The 17,799-nt window shown below is 45.9% G+C and overlaps 1 protein-coding gene across 3 annotated transcripts in view; it reads right to left on the bottom strand.

Moving 5' to 3' along the window:
- Positions 1 to 17,799, bottom strand: part of LOC117355891 (trichohyalin-like) — a 178,607-nt gene that overhangs the window by 139,396 nt on the left and 21,412 nt on the right. For 2 of the 3 annotated variants that reach the window (XM_033934974.1, XM_033934975.1), the window contains exons 2-3: positions 13,263 to 13,323; positions 2,090 to 2,179 (exon numbers count right to left, since the gene is read on the bottom strand). In XM_033934974.1, coding sequence (XP_033790865.1) covers positions 2,090 to 2,179; positions 13,263 to 13,323 — 151 coding nt within the window. The remainder of the gene's footprint in view (positions 1 to 2,089; positions 2,180 to 13,262; positions 13,324 to 17,799) is intronic. The other variant, XM_033934976.1, reaches the window with a different exon arrangement.

Below are 17,799 nucleotides of genomic sequence, written 5' to 3'. Positions count from 1 at the left end.
TTTGGTCTAGGGGAGGGTCCAGGAGCACCGCCCTAGCCCCATTGGAATCCTGCGGCACAGACCATCACCAGCTCCCAACTCCCTCCTCTACCTCCATCCAGCATTGTAGTTTAAATCTTCGGGGCAACTGCTGCGCAGCGTCATTGAGCATGCCTGGCTCCGGAAGTAGAATGAAGGGTTCCAGGGCAGGCCTGCTCATTGATGTTGTGCAGCGGCTGCCCCAAAGATTTAAAATACAATCTTGGGAAATGGATGGGAGGACGGGCACCAGCTGGCGACTACCAATTTTTGGAGAGGGCATGGCCCCTGTGGCATCCCCCATTCTGATGCCTCTGTCGACAAATATTTGTTATATTTGGACAAATAAAGAAAAGCACCAAGGGCCATCAAGCAGGAGTTGTCAAGAGCCCTTTATTAACAAACCAGACATATGAGAACATAACAATTGCCATGCAAGGAAAGACCGAAGGTTCATCAAGTCCAGTATCCTGTTTCCATCAGTGGCCAAGCTAGGTCCTTGGTCCTAAGGACCTAGCTAGATCCTAAATAGTAAAACAGATTTTAAGGTGCTTATCCTACGAATAAGAAATGGATTTCCCCAAGCCATCTCCATAATGACCTAAGCAAAGTATCCAACTTTATTTCAAATTTCTTATACCACTTAATCAAATTTCTAAGCGGTTTACAATTATAATAAAAGTAAATACAACAATTAGAAACAGAGATTAAAAACATGAGTTTACATATCTCCAGTGGGGGGGATTAGTACTAAGAAGACTTACTCTACAGACAAACTAAGAAACAGGAGGAAAAAAGGTAAGAACTACAATTTTCAAGAGAAGAGAGAACAAATAAGGAAAAGAAAACAATAGGAGGGGTTGAACTGTTAAAGAAATTGATGGATTTAGCCCTTAAAAGGGCAGTAGGATTCATATGCATCTAAGAATAAGAATTTTTTTAGCTTTGTCCTGAAATGGTTCAGAGATGTTTCTTCGCATAGGTAATTAGGAATAGAATTCCAGAGGGAATGAGCGGTCACTCCAAACATTTTAAAAAACCCTAAGCTAACTAATTTCACCATTCTCTGGCAACGAATTCTAGAGTTTAATTACATGCTGTGTGAAGAAATATTTTCTCCACCTTGATCTACTACTTAGAATGATCACATGCCCCCTAGTCCTAGTATTTTTGGAAACAGTAAACAAGCGATTCACATCTACTCTTTCTACTACACAGTATTTTACAAGACCTCTATTTTATGTGTTTCCCTAAAAATAAGACAGTGTCATATTAATTTGGGGTCCAAAAAATGTACTAGGGCTTCTTTTTGGGACTGTCTTATTTTTTTTTCATGTACAATGATCATCTCTCCCTTCCTCTCCTACACCCAATTCTTCCTCTTTCCTTTCTCTCCTCCACATTTGTAGCATCTTTCCTCCCCTCTCATCCATCCCCTTGTGCCTTCCCTCTGCAGCATCTTTCTATCCCTCACTCCGTCCCATCCCCTGTGCAGCAGAACCCTTGAGCAGCATCTTTTTATCCCTCCATTCCTCCCATCCCCCCGCGAGGCAGAACCCCACCGACTCTCCCACTGCGAGACCGACATACCTCCCTCCAAACAGCAATGTCGGCAGCACTCTAAACATGTGTCTTCGTGGCCTTCTCCTGCCGGAATCTACCCTGTGCTGCTGATGACATCATCAGCTTTGCGGCAGAGGGAGGGAGAGATGGAAAGATCCTGCACAGGGGTTAGGGAGTTTCTCAGAAAGGGAATGATGAAAACAGGCAAGGAAGTTTTACAAGCAAATGGGAGTTATAAGTTAAAAGCAATCTCAAAAAAGTAGGCTTTTAGCCTAGATTTGAATACTACCAGAGACAGAACTCTCTTCCCTCAGATCCAAATAAACTGTCACAAGCTGCTAATTCTGTTTAGACCCGAGGAAAGAGTGCTGCTGTCAATAAATGTATTAAGTTAGTCCAATAAAATAGTGTCAACATAGTTTTCTGTTTATATTTATTAACCATTTTTCCAGCATATTCAAGTAACTAATACTGTATATCCATCACATTACTTTTCACTAAAGGATATAGAAAAGATGTCTCAAGTTCAAGCAGATAGACTTGTTTCTGAAGATTCTTAATGTATTCTGTTTCAATGGTAGTTAATGAATCCAGATTGCTAAAATGAGGGACAGAAAACAGGCAAAAAAAACTATTTTAAAAGTGTATACAGCAGATACTGGCTCCTTCTTCTCCCAAGGGAAAAAGTTTTCCATTGTAAGGCTAGTTCTGTAACAGGGTGCACACTCTAAGGCCCGGATTCTGTGTAGGACGCCCAGTCTCAGAAGTCGCCTAAGTGGCTTTTGAGAATCGCACATGAGTGTCCTATATAGAATTGTGTCTGTCCAACCCTGCCTAAGCACCCCGATTCTCTAACCAGCATCCATGTCGCAGGCGTCGGTTAGAGAATCATCTTGCCGTTGAGATGATCGCAGCAAGGGAAGCTCCCTGCCACGATCAGCTCAGCGGCTGCAGCAGGAAACCCGTACCCTCCGCTAAGTTGACCGGCAGGAGGGATGCCAGAACCCCTGAAGTCCGTCCCCCCCGAATATCTGCGGCAGGAGTATCAAATTTTTCCTGCTGCTACCATCCATATACATCCCCCAGCAGGAGGGATGCCCAGTCCCTACCAGAACCACCCCTAAGATCACGGCAGGAGGGATGTGTTCTAATTGGCTGGTTAGACAGCGGTAGGACACTTACCACCTCCTTCAATTGGGATGCCGTTTATAGAATTTGCCCCTGAATGTTGGCTATGGTGCCTGTTTTAAACCTATTCCTTAAGGCTTAAAACAAGGCACCATAAGCACACCCAACCCGGCCTATATGCCTAAGGCCCCACCCACAGGAGGGACCTAAGGTTACTGGGCCAATTCCGGTTGGCCCAAGCACCACAGGCCCTACCTGTGGGCAGTGTTTGAGCTGTCTGGGCCAATCAGGCCCTAAGGCCTGCCATTCGTTGGGACCCGTCCATCATCCAACTATGTTTACAGATACGGGGAGGGGGTTGCATCAAGGGCAGGAGGGCTTGGGCTCCCTCCTGCCCAGATCATAGTTGGCCGGGGTGGGGATTGCCGGGCCAGGAGGGCATAATAATTGCAGAAAAAGTCAAACATACCAACCACTCTGCTCCTCCGCAGTAGCCCTTAACTCTTCTTCTCTTAGTAGAAGCAAGAAGTAAAATAGCTCTGCGAGACCATTAAAAAATGGTTGTAGCAGAAGTTTTAACTTTTTTTTCTTTAAGTAAAGACTTCCAGATCACTTAAAATGATTCCAACGGTGAATCAAGATTACAGATTTTTTATACCACCATAGAGGTGTTCTGAGACTTTTCATGAGAAACAGAAAACAAAACTGCAAAACAGGAATGAGTTTTACAAAGATGTGACTGTATTACATTAGCAGGAACGAATATATTATCAGTAAGAGAGATAAAAAGGAGGTGACTTAGAAATAGTCTAGAGGTCATGACAAGTAACATGTTAGACAAAAACCAGCACACTGCAAAAGAGTGTAACAAGTACAACAGTAACGCACTCAATAAAGCTCAATATAAAATCAAAGGACCTGTGACAAAGGTACAGCTTGATTTCAGTTCTGGAATAATATCCAATGGTACTATGTGATGCTATTAAAATTTGCATACTCTAAATTGCACCGGATCATAGATTGAAAATGAAACTGAAAATTATGAATGTGATCTGTATAGAATGCAGAGCAGGAATAGGTCTAGAATTATAATCTTATCTATTAGAATTTGGGTAGTGCGCACTAAACATACAACCCTCTAACTTTAGATCGTGTACTGAAACCTTTGGACTAGAGACTCTGTTTAAGATAAACAGGAGTAAAAAGAAAAACATCCTATATAGAATGTAGTGGCCTCCTCCTCCTCTACAGCCACTCTAAAACCTCCAGGTTCCTTTAGAACAGTGGTCTCAAACTCAAACCCTTTGCAGGGCCACATTTTGGATTTGTAGGTACTTGGAAGGCCTAAGAAAAAATAATTAATGACTTATTACAGAAATTACAACTTTGCATGAGGGTAAGTACCTACAAATCCAAAATGTGAATTATCTGATAATTTCAGCTATACACAGCTGAAAGAAGTGCAAAATGCAGAAAGTGAAAAACTATCAAAGTATCAACTGCAACAGACAAGATTTTGGATCAACTATTTTGGACCAACAATTTTGAGGCTCTCGGTATTATAAAGAATAATTCTTTATGGAAAACTTGTGCCTTAAGTGTCCGGTGGTCACGTCTGCAACTGCCTTCAGCTCTCACCTCCTTCAGCACCGGACACACGCACAAGCTGCACTGCCTCCAATGGTTACCTTACGTTCTGGAACATTGCCCGCCTCATTGATGTAACCTCACGCAAGCGCTTTCCTGCGTCTGTATGTGATTTTGAGGTGGAGTGGAGAGGACAATCGTGTACAGACACAGGAAAGTGAGGTTACAGCAGTGAGTGGGCAACGTTCCAGAATGCGACCGCCGGACATGACCACCAGACACTTAAGGCACAGGTTTCCCATAAAGAATCATTCTTTTTAATACCGAGAGCTTCAAAATAGTACCTGGCGGGCCGCGAGTTTGAGACCACTGCTTTAGAATAAAAAAGGAGATGGAGTAAACGATGTTGTGGATAATGCTCATTAAACAATAGGAGAAACACATGTAGGGAAAGATACTTCAAAGTAATTATATGAGCCTCTTGGAAAGTACTGTATAAACATTGATGGTACAGTGGAAGGTGTGTTTCAGTTAAAAAAAATCTGGTTCATCCTGCTTAGAAGATAAAGCAGAGAACCATTCTGTTTCAATGGTTAATTTAGGGAAACAGAATGTCCATTGACAGTACATAAGCACAAAAATAAACACTGCTTGTCTTTTTTCCTTTTTTTAAATATGGTAGGGAAACTAAGAGGGGCATAATAATAAAAAACAAAAACATCTAAGTCCCCTTTTGGCCTAAGGCCCTAAATGTTGCAAGTAGAAGCAGAGAAAATGTCCATTATCAAAAAAAAACTTCCAAAAGGGTTTTTTTTTTTTTATAATGGCCTAGCTGTTTAAACACCCAGACCATTACTACATCTACACTTACCACATATAATGAACCAAAAAAAAGCCTAAGTCCCAAACGCCCAAAGCCAGGCCTTTTAGGAGAAGGAGGAACCAGTCCTTCGCCTAAAAGCTGGATTCTGTAACCGGTGTCTGTCAAAAACAACACAGGTTACAGAATCCACCCCCAGCAACTATCACGGCAGGCGATAGCAATACCACCAATTGCTGCCAAACGCGGCACTTGGGATCGCTAACGCGGCAGGAGAGATGAGCCATCTCTCCTGCCACACTGGTGACCACCCATCCCCCAAACCGCAGCACTTCGGGGTGAGCATTGTGACAGGGCATCTCCCCTGCTGGCAATCCTCACCCTGAAGTGCCGCGGTTCGGAAGGGGGGGCAATCGCTATTGTGGCAGGAGAGATAAGCTATCTCTCCTGGCGTGATAGTGATCGCCCCCCGCCTGACAACGATCCGGGCAGGAGGGAGCCCAACCTCTCCTGCCCAGTTGACCACCCCACCCATCTGATCTGGGCAGAAGGGAGCTCAACCCTTCCTACCCAGGTGACCCCCTACCCCCCAATAAGTTACAGGCAGGAGGGATCCCAGGCCCTCCTGCCCTCAGCGCACCCCTCTCCCACGATCGCCCCCCCCGAATCCCCAATTGGCCCCCCCCCACCCACCGACCTGACACATGGGAGCAGGGGGGAGAGAGAAAGAAAGACAGGCAGGCAGGGGGAGAGAGAAAGAAAGGCAGAAAGAAAGAAATATTGGCTTTACAGAAGAAGGAAGTGCAACCAGAGACTCATGAAATTACCAGACAAAAAGGTAGGAGAAATGATTTTATTTTCAATTTAGTGATCAAAATGTGTCCGTTTTGAGAATTTATATCTGCTGTCTATATTTTGCACTATGACCCACTTTTACTAAACCATGATAGCGCAGGGAGCCTATGAGCGTCGGGAGCTGCAAGGGGCATTCAGCACAGCTCCCTGCACTAAAAACCGCTATCACGGTTTAGTAAAAGGGGATGGAGTATATTTATCTATTTGTGTATAGTTGTTACTGAGGTGACATTACATATTTTAAAGTCATCTACCTTGACCTCTGAAAACCTTCCCGAATACAAATGATAATTAACATTTTCTCTGCGTACAGTGTGCTTTGTGTTTTTTAAAATTTTATTGTTGGTAGATCATTTTGACTTGGTTATTTTAAAAGTAGCTCACAAGCCAAAAAAGTGTGGGCACCCCTGCTCTACACCCATGTTAGATTCCTCCACTAGTCTTTGCATGATCAAGTTCAGAGAACAGGAAAAAGACAACCTTACAGGCTCTACACCCATGGTAGATTCCTGTCACAGTAACCCTGATGAAAATCATCGATGTTGATACAGAATCACAGTTCTTTTGGACTCATACTGACATTCCAAGATAAGCAAAGATGCCATCTGTGAAAAAACATCAATTTTCCTTCTTATGAGAGTTTGTGCAGCGGAGTCCATAAGAAAATAAAGTTCAAAGACTGCTGGAAATCAATAAACTTGAGCTGGAATGCTGTGCCATGGCTAAACATGAATTCAAATTTTTGAAACCTCTATGTAGAGCCTCAGTGTAAAGAAGAACATCAGTGTTTAGATGATGAACGTCAATGCTCAGATGAAGAATGTCAACGCTTTGATGAATTGACTCGATGATGATTTTCAAATCAGAATTTTTTTTTGGTATGTAGACATACGATGATGCTCTCAGTGTTGGTGTCATCTGGATACAGACCAACGTTCTAAAAATGAACATCGACAATGATTTGAAGAACAGAGGCTGAAATGGAACTGGTACCGCTCAAATGAAACACTCCCTCAAACAGCAACTGATGCTCTGTCAAGAGTAAGTAGATCATAGTCGATGAAAAAAACGTGAAGCTTCAACCAAAATGGAACCAATATCCTGCACCAATACCTGAGACTGAGCAGGGTGTTGAAGGGTAGAAAACCTCAAACAGGTTGCACGCCCAATAGGAGATACAACCTGCACAGAAGGAGACCAGTGTCGATGTGGAGTTATTCCTCGATGATGTATCCCGGACAGGTACCATCGATGTAGATGCCGCATTACTGAAGAAAAACTGTTTAAAGGTTCGATGATCATCGATGCTTCAATCTAAGAAAAACCTGGATTAAGTACCGTCATTGAATATGCTACACTTAGCCTGGATCGGTACCGATGCAGGTCGATGTATGAAGAGGGGCATTGCACTTCAAAACAATAACATATTCATCGATGAAGAGGAGGCACCAAGATTATGCAACATCAAATGGTATCGAAGGTGTCACAGGCGTTGAAGCGTAAGTGCCTGAAAAGGCGATGCACTTCATAAATGATAACCTGTATCTCCCAGAAAACATCCATCAAATGGACTCGATGCTTAATTGGCAGGGCACTGTCCACTGTAATGTATCTTGTGAAACTGACGGTACCAGGCTTTGAGGTTGGCTACCGGACAGGGTTCAACAAACACAGTTCTCGGCGTGCCTTCAAAAAAGGTTGAAAGTCCTGCTGGGTTTTATAATCAATGTGACAAAATAACGTCAGGAAAATAAAGTGTTGTCACCAAAATGATTCCAATTTTAATTCTAAGTACAGCTTCAAATAGCAAAGCTGCCACAGTTCAAACTTCAAACTCAAACAAAACATGAACAGAAAATAGGGCCTTGCCAAAATACAGCCCACCCCTTTCTTCCAGGTAAGTGTTCATCAGACCTGATACAGCTCTATCTTATAGTCCCAACACATTCAAAGGGAAAAATAAGGGCTAAAAAAAAACTTGCACAGTCTTATCCCAGAGCTCAATACAGTTCATAAGCCCTAGTAACACACACTGAATACGCCTGGCTTTGAACAGGCCTTCCCAGCCAACTTAGCAAGTTGGTGGGGGAGGGGAGTAGCTGAATCCACAATATAATGTTTTGCCAAACTGGCCCCACGATCCCAACCATGAAAAGATCTTCTGTGGATTCACCCCACTACTACCCCTCTATCACATTCAGCGGCAGAGTCTCATACAAGCAGGAAAAGGCAAAAGAAAATGCAAAAACAAAGCTTCATTCAAAGTCCCAAAAATAAGGCGCTGTTTCCAGCAGTGAGCCAAGCAATGCTCACACGGCCAGCACTAGTCCCATCCTTACAGACACAAAAAGGATTCAAAAACAACAGTAAGGAAACCAAACTTAGCTTTCATCCATGTAAACTTCTGAGGGATCCATAGAAGTGTCCATGTCCTCTACTGCTGAAGTGCTAGCTAGCTGGCTGGTTCACCTCAGGGAGAGTTTCCACATCCAACATCTCCACCTCATTACCCTGCTTGTGCTCAGGAGCACTGGCCTCAGTGACTCCTTCCTCTGCTGGTTCAGGACTGACTGTCTTATACTTCCTAAGCTCTGCTTCTATAGCTCTGAGTTGGCCACGCCCTAACATGTGGGGGAAGGGCAAACTGCTGCTTTTGCTGAGCTTTTTCTTGTGACTTAATTAGCCTCAGCAGCTGTGCACTCCTAGAGTTAGGAGCCCGCCTCTTAGGCTGTTCCTTCCTCAAGGTTACTTCAGGTTTCTCAAGGCTGTTCTCCCGGTGTTCCTCCTCCCCCCCAGAGTTCCTGCTCTTGGGCATTCATTCTGAACTCAGAGCCTGACTGCCTGTCTGTGTTAGAGCTGCTACATTAATCAGCCCTTTTCAGTTTTAGACCTGAGTTCTATCGGGAACAAGCTTAGCTCTAAGGCTGGGTTTGTGACAATCTGCATCGACATGGTAGAAACATCAATTACAGAAAAGCAAGCATCAACTAGACTCGATGCTAATATGCCACCGATGCATGTAGTTTGAAGCATTGATGTATACCGGTACCGGCAAGTGCCAGTCATTGAAAGTTCGATTCCAGATCTATATTTTGAAATAGAGAAGCAAAAGAAGAAAATTTTTGACATTAATCAATAGTATTTATCTTCTTCTAATCTATAGCTTCACAGTCAGATATAACCAGAGAGGACGAGCTGTGTTAAGAGTAGAAACAAGGTCAAACATCCATCGATGATCACGGTATGAAGTAAGGATGGAGTTTTGCGTGAGGGCCATTGAACTTCAAAAGAAGGGTTTGTTTTTGGGTTTTTTTAAGAAAGTCCAAAATTTCTTTCTACTATACTTTTTTTTAATGATTTTCAAAAGAAAAGAAAGAAGAAATTTAAAATACTTGAAAAAATTCATTAAAAAATTTAAATGGGAAGGCAATTCGATGGAGAAACAAGAGATACATCTTCTTCACTCTGTGGAAAATGAAAAACTGATGACCTCGCGAGCTGACGTTGGGCACATGCGCGGTTCGGGCAGTGTTATAGCTTTGAATTCTTAAAGTGCGGTTGCACTTTTTGACTGTCCATGCCAGGGCTCCGTGGATGACATCACCTACATGTGAGAATATGCTGCCTTCTTGTCCTAGGATAAACTACCAATTCCCATGGGTGATGGATAACTGAGAGTCTAATTTCTTCTTGGTTAAATGAGAACCACCTCATTTTCAACTCAGAAAAAATTAGCTACATGGATCACTGAAAAACCTTTTGTTCCTTCTTTGGCATCTAGGATTAAAAGTCAGATAGCCAAAGTAGTCCCTTCATTTAGGTATTCAGTCAACATTAAAGGTGACATCTCAAATTTTTGGTGGCCCCCTTGTGGGGTCCCCCAGGGTTCTCCGCTTACCCCAATCCTGTTCAATCTATATATGACTACACTGAACCTTTACAAGCTGTCAGTTTGGGAAACACTGTTCACCTATGCAGACAATATCTTTATATTGATTGAGATTGATTCAGATCTCACCAGTCTAGCCTTTAAAATAAATTACTGTATCTCCAAACTCCAAGCTTGGGCTATGTCTGTCCAGATGAAGTTAAATGCTGCAAAAACTTAACTTTTATGGCTAGGCCCAAAATTGGACTGTCTTTCTCCAACTGTAACTTTGGATTCCGGGGTCTCCCTGCAGATTGAGTTCTCATAGACTCTTCTACTTTTAAGGATCAAATAAACTCTCCTGTCAAGAAGTGCTTTTTTAGCCTTCGAATGCTGAGGAAGGTCAGAGCTCTTTTTCATCAACAACACTTTTCTGTCCTGGTCCAATCTATCATATTATCCCGGTTAGATAACTGTAATGCTATCTGTCTTGGCATAACAAAGACCTGCCTTCAAAGACTTCAACTGATACAAAATACCACTGCGAAATTAATCTTTGGAAAAAGTAAGTTTGACCATGTGTCTCCTTTGCTTCTAAACCTTCACTGGCTTCCAGTCCATCTCAGGATTCACTTTAAATGTGCATGTATTACTTTTAAAATTCTATATGGTATCTTCATCCCTCTTGTCCCTTTATTATGGAATGCTTATAGATTCTCCTATGCAAGAGGCACCCAACATTTCAAACTCTCCCTTCCTTCAGTGAAAGGAGTCAAAGAAATCAAGAATTTCAGTCAATCCTTGGTCTTCAAATTATCTCAACTATGAAATGAACTTCCTCTTATCTTAAGGGGTCCTGGTCCTTTTCAACTTTTTCACAAATCTTTAAAAACTATTTTATTTGCTAAACACTTTGGAAATCAGTCACATTAATATTTTTTGACTGTTATCTTCTTTTTTTCGCCCACACATAGGGAATGTCATCATTGAAAAACTACACGAATACGGCTGGGAGGTGTTACCTCATGCTTCCTACAGTCCAGACATGAGTCCACCAGACTTCACCTTTTTCCAAAGTTGAAACAACCTATGTGTGGACATCGTTTGCATCTCTGGAAGAGCTTTTTTCCGCCATTACCCGATCCATTTGGCAATTGAACAAAAACGGTGTCTTGGATGGAATAATGAAGCTTTCCGGACGTTGGGACTTGGTCATTGCAAAGAAGGGAGACTATATTGAAGGACTGTAAAAAAATACTGGAGAAAAAAAATAAAACATGTAAATTAAAAAAAAAAAAAAATAGTGTGCATTATTTATGAAATGACCCTCGTATTTTTTTAGTTTGTGTTAACCGAGTCGAGCTCCATTTTTGTTGAAGACCCGGTATACAAAGCTAAGTTTTAGTTTAGATCAGTGGTTTTTAAACCTGTCCTGGGGGACCCCAGCCAGTTGGATTTTCAAGATATCCCTATTTGCATGCCTACTACCTATTTTAAAGGCAAATCTCGCTCATACATATTCATTAGATACATAGATACATAGAGTATGATGGCAGAAAAGGGCCGATGGCCCAACAAGTCTGCCCACTCAAAGAACCCTCCCCCTAAAAGAACTCTCCCCTAAGCATTTCTCTGGAGTGAACCCACATGTTTATCCCATCGTCTCTTGAAGTCGAGCATGTTGCTGGCTTCGACTACCTGATGTGGAAGACCATTCCAACGATCAACCACCCTTTCGGTGAAGAAGTACTTCCTGATATCGCCATGAAGTCTCCCACCCTTGAGTTTGAGCGGACCTGCCGTGGGACCTGTAAGGAAAAAGATATCTTCCTCCACCTCAGCACGGCCTGTAAGATATTTGAACGTCTCTATCATGTCTCCCCTCTCTCTACGTTCCTCGTGATGCCCTCTCTCTCTGCGTTCCTCGAGATACCCCCAGCTAGTTGGGATATCTTGAAAACCCGATTAGCTGGGGGTCTCCCAGAACAGGTTTAAGAACCACTGACTAATTGACCAAGAACTTAATTTTAAAGAATAGATCACAAAACTTCATTTTAATTATTTTTTTGCTTTAGTTCATATTGCTCAACCTTTTCTCATATTTCTTTTCAACAAACATTTCTTTACATGCTTTTAACATCTTATCTATATTGCAATTCTGTTTATTTAGGACTGCCTTTGTTTTCTTTACGTGAGTCTTCAAACAGTGCAAAACACAGTCATTCAGGCCCTGCTTGTTCCAAACACTCTGAGCATGCAACTCTCCTTTTCATTCAATATCATTGGCTTCCCATTCTTTATCAAGTGCAATTTAAGATTCTAGTCCTTACATTTAAAATTCTCCATCATAGCATGTCTTCATACCTTACTGATCTTTCTGTACCCTATGCACCTCCATAGATTCTTTGTTATATGTTTTTTGCTTAAAAATTCCTTCCCCAAGGGTTGCTATGTTAGAATCCACCAGAAGTTGTGCATCCTACTGTACTTCCTCATCATTATGGAATGCCCTTCCTTCCAATGTTCAACTTGAACTTTTATATCCCAAGTTTCATGTTGCCCTGAAGACATGTTTGTTTCAGAAAGCATTTGGAACTGTGGCAGTGAATGGCAGCCATTCATTTCAGTTTCATTGACTTAATATGATTATGTCTTTCTCTTGTTGCATGTCATATGAATGTTTTTGCTTTATTATTTTAATAATGGCATCTTTTATTGTAAACTGTCCTGTAATGCATTCAGGCAGGGTGGTACACTATATGAAATTTTTAATAAACCATGATTTAGAATTGGGAATAATGAGCAAGGAAAACTGCCCATATATCCCTGATCTGCTAGCACTAGTATTGCAGTATTACCACTAGAGGTCTCAGTGGCTATTTTGTTTAGCAGACGGCATGAAGCAAGAGTGAGTGGATATTGCTCCCACCCCACTAGACATCAAGAACCCCCTGTGAAGTCCAGGGACTGAAGCAGAGTAATTTTGAGAGTTTCAGTCCTGTGGGGAGGGGTGGCGAGAGACTGCTACATGTCTGGCCCATGCCAAAAGGTTGGGGAATTCCCTGCCAGGGATGGGGAGGGTGGGTTGGGGTGTCTATCTGCTGGAGATGTTCAGGCTTTGTGAGGAGATTGGCCACTGTTAGAAATAGGATACTAAACTTGATGGACCTTCAGTTTGTCCCATTATGTCAATGCTTATGTTCTGGTATTCAGTGGGAAGGGTGAGCACTAAGATCAGAGGACTTCATATGTTAGAATTTACTGCTGCCCCTAATGCCATCAGGAGCAGGTCTAAATTCTGATGTCTGAGTGATTTTGGTTAGCTAGTTAATAAAAATAGATTCTTACAGATCAATAATTATAAAAGCTTTTCTGAAATAGAAAACAATATAAACTCCTAAAAATAATATGTGAATTACTTACATGAAACTGGATACTTTATTTGTTTTAGGCATTTTTGAGTTCATGGATTTCTTTAGGATTTCTGAAAGAATGAATTAATAGTCAAAAATCCAAAATATGATTTACTTTAACATATTGTAAAAAAAAAAAAAAAAATGTTTTTTCATCAAATATATCTTTAAAATGATAAACATTTCTGTTGACTATAACAATATATAAACCATAAATTCTTCAGAGGACAACAGCAGCTAGCTATTGTTTAAGGAAGCAGTAGTAAATATGGCCCTTAACAACTACAAGCAGATCTGGTCTTAAGAGTTTTAAGTGTTTACATGGATAAAGGTTTTCTCATGGGGCAGGGACAAAGGTATCTGATATCCTAGGTGAAGCTTCAATTGAGTGCATCCCCTTCCCCCCACCAAACTGATGCCTGCAGTAGAGAAAGCACAGTTACTTACCGTAACAGGTGTTATCCAGGGACAGCAGGCATATATTCTCACATGTGGGTGACGTCATCTACGGAGCCCCAGCGCGGACAGCTTTTCAAGCAAACTCGCTAGAAGTTTCAAGTTTGCACACTGCACTACGCATGTGCTAGCCTTCCTGCCCACTAGAGGGCGCATCCCCACCTCGTGGTCCTCAGTTCCATATCAAGCAAAGAAGCCATCCCCGGGGAGGTGGGCGGGTTGTGAGAATATATGCCTGCTGTCCCTGGATAACACCTGTTACGGTAAGTAACTGTGCTTTATCCCAGGACAAGCAGGCATGATATTCTCACATGTGGGTGACCTCCAAGCCAACCAAAAAAGGGCAGGTGGGAGGATGGCAATTTAGGAAAACAGGTTACGTAACACCGACTGGCCAAACCGGCCGTCGCTTCTGGACAAAGTGTCCAAACAGTAATGGGAGGTAAACGTATGAACCGAAGACCAAGTGGCAGCTTTACATATGTCCTCCACAGGAGTAGAACGGAGGAACGCAATAGAAGCTGCCATCGCCCGGACCTTATGCCCGTGACTCGACCCGGAAGCGTAAGACCAGCCTGAGCGTAGCAAAAAGACCTCGCGCAGAACCCGAGAGTTCAGCGACCACTCGTGCGGCTGGAGAAGACGACTGAGTTTGTCTGCCAGACAGTTCCTCTCTCCCTGAATGTAAACCGCCCGCAGGAATATGTTCTGGGAGACTGCCCATTCCCAAAGGCGCAGGGCTTCCTGGCACAGAGACCAAGAGCCCGTCCCCCCTTGCTAGTTTACATAATACATTGCCACCTGGTTGTCCGTCCGCACGAGCACTACCTGATCGTGCAGTAGGTGGCAGAAAGCTCGAGCAGCCAGAAAAATGGCACGAAGGTCCAACACATTGATGTGACAAAGACGGTCCTCGGCCGACCATAGACCCTGCGTTCACAGACCGTTGAGATGTGCCCCCCACGAGTAATCCGAGGAGTCCGTGGTCAGGACCTTGCGACACGGAGGAACGAGAAACAGCAAACCCCCTGAAAGACTGGAAGAGTTGGTCCACCAACGGAGCGAGCGTCTCAAAGAAGGAGTCACTCTTATCGGACAAGAGGCAGGGTCGCGATCCTGCCGCCATTGAGAGGCCAGAGTCCACTGAGGAAGCCTCAGATGCAAGCGGGCGAAGGGAGTGACGTGTACCGTCGATGCCATGTGGCCCAGAAGAATCATCATATGCTGAGCCGACACCTTGGATCGCTTCAAAACTTGGCGACCCAACCGAAGCAAGGCCTCCCGCCGAGGAGGGGGGAGGAAAGAGCGGAGGCGAACCGTGTCCAGCACGGCTCCAATAAACTGGAGAGACTGAGCCGGGCACAACTGAGACTTGGGAAAGTTCACTTCGAACCCTAGACGTTGAAGTAAGATGATAGTCTGTTGGGTCGCTAAGATAACTCCCTCCCTGGTCGGGGCCTTGATCAGCCAATCGTCCAGGTAGGGAAAGACCTGTAGCCCCCGAGAGCGCAGGGCCGCCGCGACTACCACCATACACTTCGTGAATACCCGAGGGGACGACGCCAGACCAAAGGGAAGAACCCGATACTGAAGGTGCAAATCTCCCACTTGGAACCGTAGGAACTTGCGGAAAGCGGGATGCACTGGAACATGGGTATATGCTTCCTTCAAGTCCAGGGAGCACATCCAATCCCCTTCCTCCAACAGGGGGTACAAAACCGGAAGCGATAACATACGGAACTTCTCCCGGACCAGGAACTTGTTGAGCTTCCGGAGGTCCAAAATGGGGCGCAAATCCCCGGTCTTTTTCGGGACCAAAAAGTAACGGGAGTAAAACCCCCGACCCCGTTGATCGGGAGGGACAAGCTCCACTGCCCGTAGGCTCAACAAGGCCCTGGCCTCGACCAGGAGAAGGGCCAACTGGCTCCGATTGGACGGGCAAGCGCTGGGTGGCATGTCTGGAGGCTGTGCTAAGAAGTTGAGCGAATAGCCCTCGGAGACGGTCCGGAGCACCCATGCGTCGGATGTAATCCCGGTCCAAGCCCCGTAAAAGGACCTGAGTCGACCCCCGATGGGGAGGGGGTCCGGCGATACCGCGGAGGGGGCCCGCCCCCACCCGCAGATCCCGTCAAAAAGACGGCGCAGGCTTGGACGCTCCCTGCGCTGGGGGTTTTGACTGACCTCCCCTACCCTGTTGGGGTGGGCGTCGGGGCGGAGGTCTCGAGAAGGCCGGCGTAGATTTCTGCAGGTATCTTCTCGGGGGCTGCCGAAAAGGTTTTTGTGGCGGGGCCTTAGGTTTAGGGCGGACCAGGGAGGCAAGAGAGCGCTCCTGCTCCGACAGACGTTTGGTCGCTGCCTCCAAGGAGTCGTCAAACAACTCCGACCCCACGCAGGGCAAGTTCGCCAAACGCTCCTGCAGATTGGGGTCCATCTCGAGGGTACGGAGCCACGCCAGCCGGCGCATAGCCACCGCACAGGCCGATACCCTCGAGGCGAGATCAAAGGCGTCATACACAGCATGAAATAGGTACAAGCGCAGCTGAGATAGGTTCGACATAAAGGTGGCGAACTTTTCCCTATGGGAATCCGGTATCACCTCCCGAAAACCTGGGAGGTCCTTCACCATGGTACGCAAGTACGAAGAATAAGAAAATGCGTAATTCAAGACCCTCGTCGCCATCAGAGAGTTAGCGTAGAGGCGGCGACCAAATTTATCGAGGGTCCGTCCTTCCCTCCCCGGCGGGACCGCTGCAGACACCCTGGAAGGTTGCGTCCTCTTAAGCGCCGACTCCACCAGGAGCGATTGGTGGGAGAGTTGTGCCTTCTCGAACCCCTTAGAAGGGAGGGTCCGGTATTTCGACTCCATCTTGGACGGCACCACCGTGACCGTAAGAGGGGCTTCCAAATTTCTGAGGAAGGTCTGATGGAGGACCTTATTGAGCGGGAGGCGAGGGGATTCCCGTGGGGGAGCAGGAAGATCCTGCTCCTCCAAAAACTCTTTGGTATAATGGGAACCTGCCAACAAGTCCACGCCCAAAGCACCCGCCATATCCTGCACAAACCTGGAGAATGACGAAGGTCTGGCAGGTGGAGAGGGGGTCCGAGATCTCCCCGCCGAGCCGAAGGGGGAGGCCTCGGGGGAGTACCTCGGTTCTCTACCTGACCCCGATCCCCATGAGGCCCGTTCCCGGGACCTCAAGGGGGTCGGGGACCGATCATGCCTGAAAAAACCCTTAGGGGAACTCCCCGGGGTACGAGGTATCGAGGCCCGTCCCTTCCGCCCCGGCGAGGAGGCACGGGAACTCTCTCCGACAGGGGAGCGAAAAAGAGAAGGGTTATCCAGGCGGAGCTCCGAGACCTGTAAGGTCTCGCCCCCGAGCGGCGACGAACGACCGCGCCTCCGAGGCGAGGCCCGTGATCGTTTGGCCTTCCTCGGACGGCGCCTCGCCCGAGGCCTGCCCGAAGGCGAGGAGCCTCGCGAGGACCTCGAGGAAGAAGTGGACGAGAGCCTCCGCACCCGGCGCATCTTGTCACGGGGCCGCACGCTACGCTCAGGTTGGCCCACCGATGCCGGGTCCGAGGGCAAAGCCGGGGTCGAGGTAATACGAACCTCGGGAGCCGAAGCCCCAGTACCCGAGACCAAGGTCGCCAACTGCGGGGCAGCCGAGACCGAAGCAGTCGAGGCCGAAGCCTGCTGCAGGTGCTCAATGGCCCCGGACAGCTCCGAGGCGATCAAAGCCCGGAGCAAGTCCTGGAAAGCCGGGATCGTCATCCCAGGCGGCATCACCGAGGCCGATCGATGCTCCTCAGAGGGCGACCTCGGTCTCGAGTATTCCCTCGGGGCAATCGATTTGGATATCTTGGGCTGGGCGGAGGCCGACCCTCCCGCCGTCGAGGAGCCCGAGGATGGCTTCTTGGTCGATCCCGGAGCTGAGGAGGGAAGCGGAGACTTACCCGAGGTCGGCTTGGACGAGGCAACAGGCTTCGACGGGGCCGAAGGTCGAGGCGAAGTCGAGGGGCCCGAGGCCGAGATCAAGGCCGGGGCCGAAGCCGAGGCCGAAGTCGAGGCCTTCCCGGCCGGGGAATCCACG

The sequence above is a fragment of the Geotrypetes seraphini genome, chromosome 2 (assembly GCF_902459505.1).
Source record: "Geotrypetes seraphini chromosome 2, aGeoSer1.1, whole genome shotgun sequence".
NCBI classification, from domain to species: domain Eukaryota; kingdom Metazoa; phylum Chordata; class Amphibia; order Gymnophiona; family Dermophiidae; genus Geotrypetes; species Geotrypetes seraphini.
The sequence above is the reverse complement of the archived record's forward strand: the minus strand, read 5'-3'. Positions and strand labels throughout refer to the sequence as shown.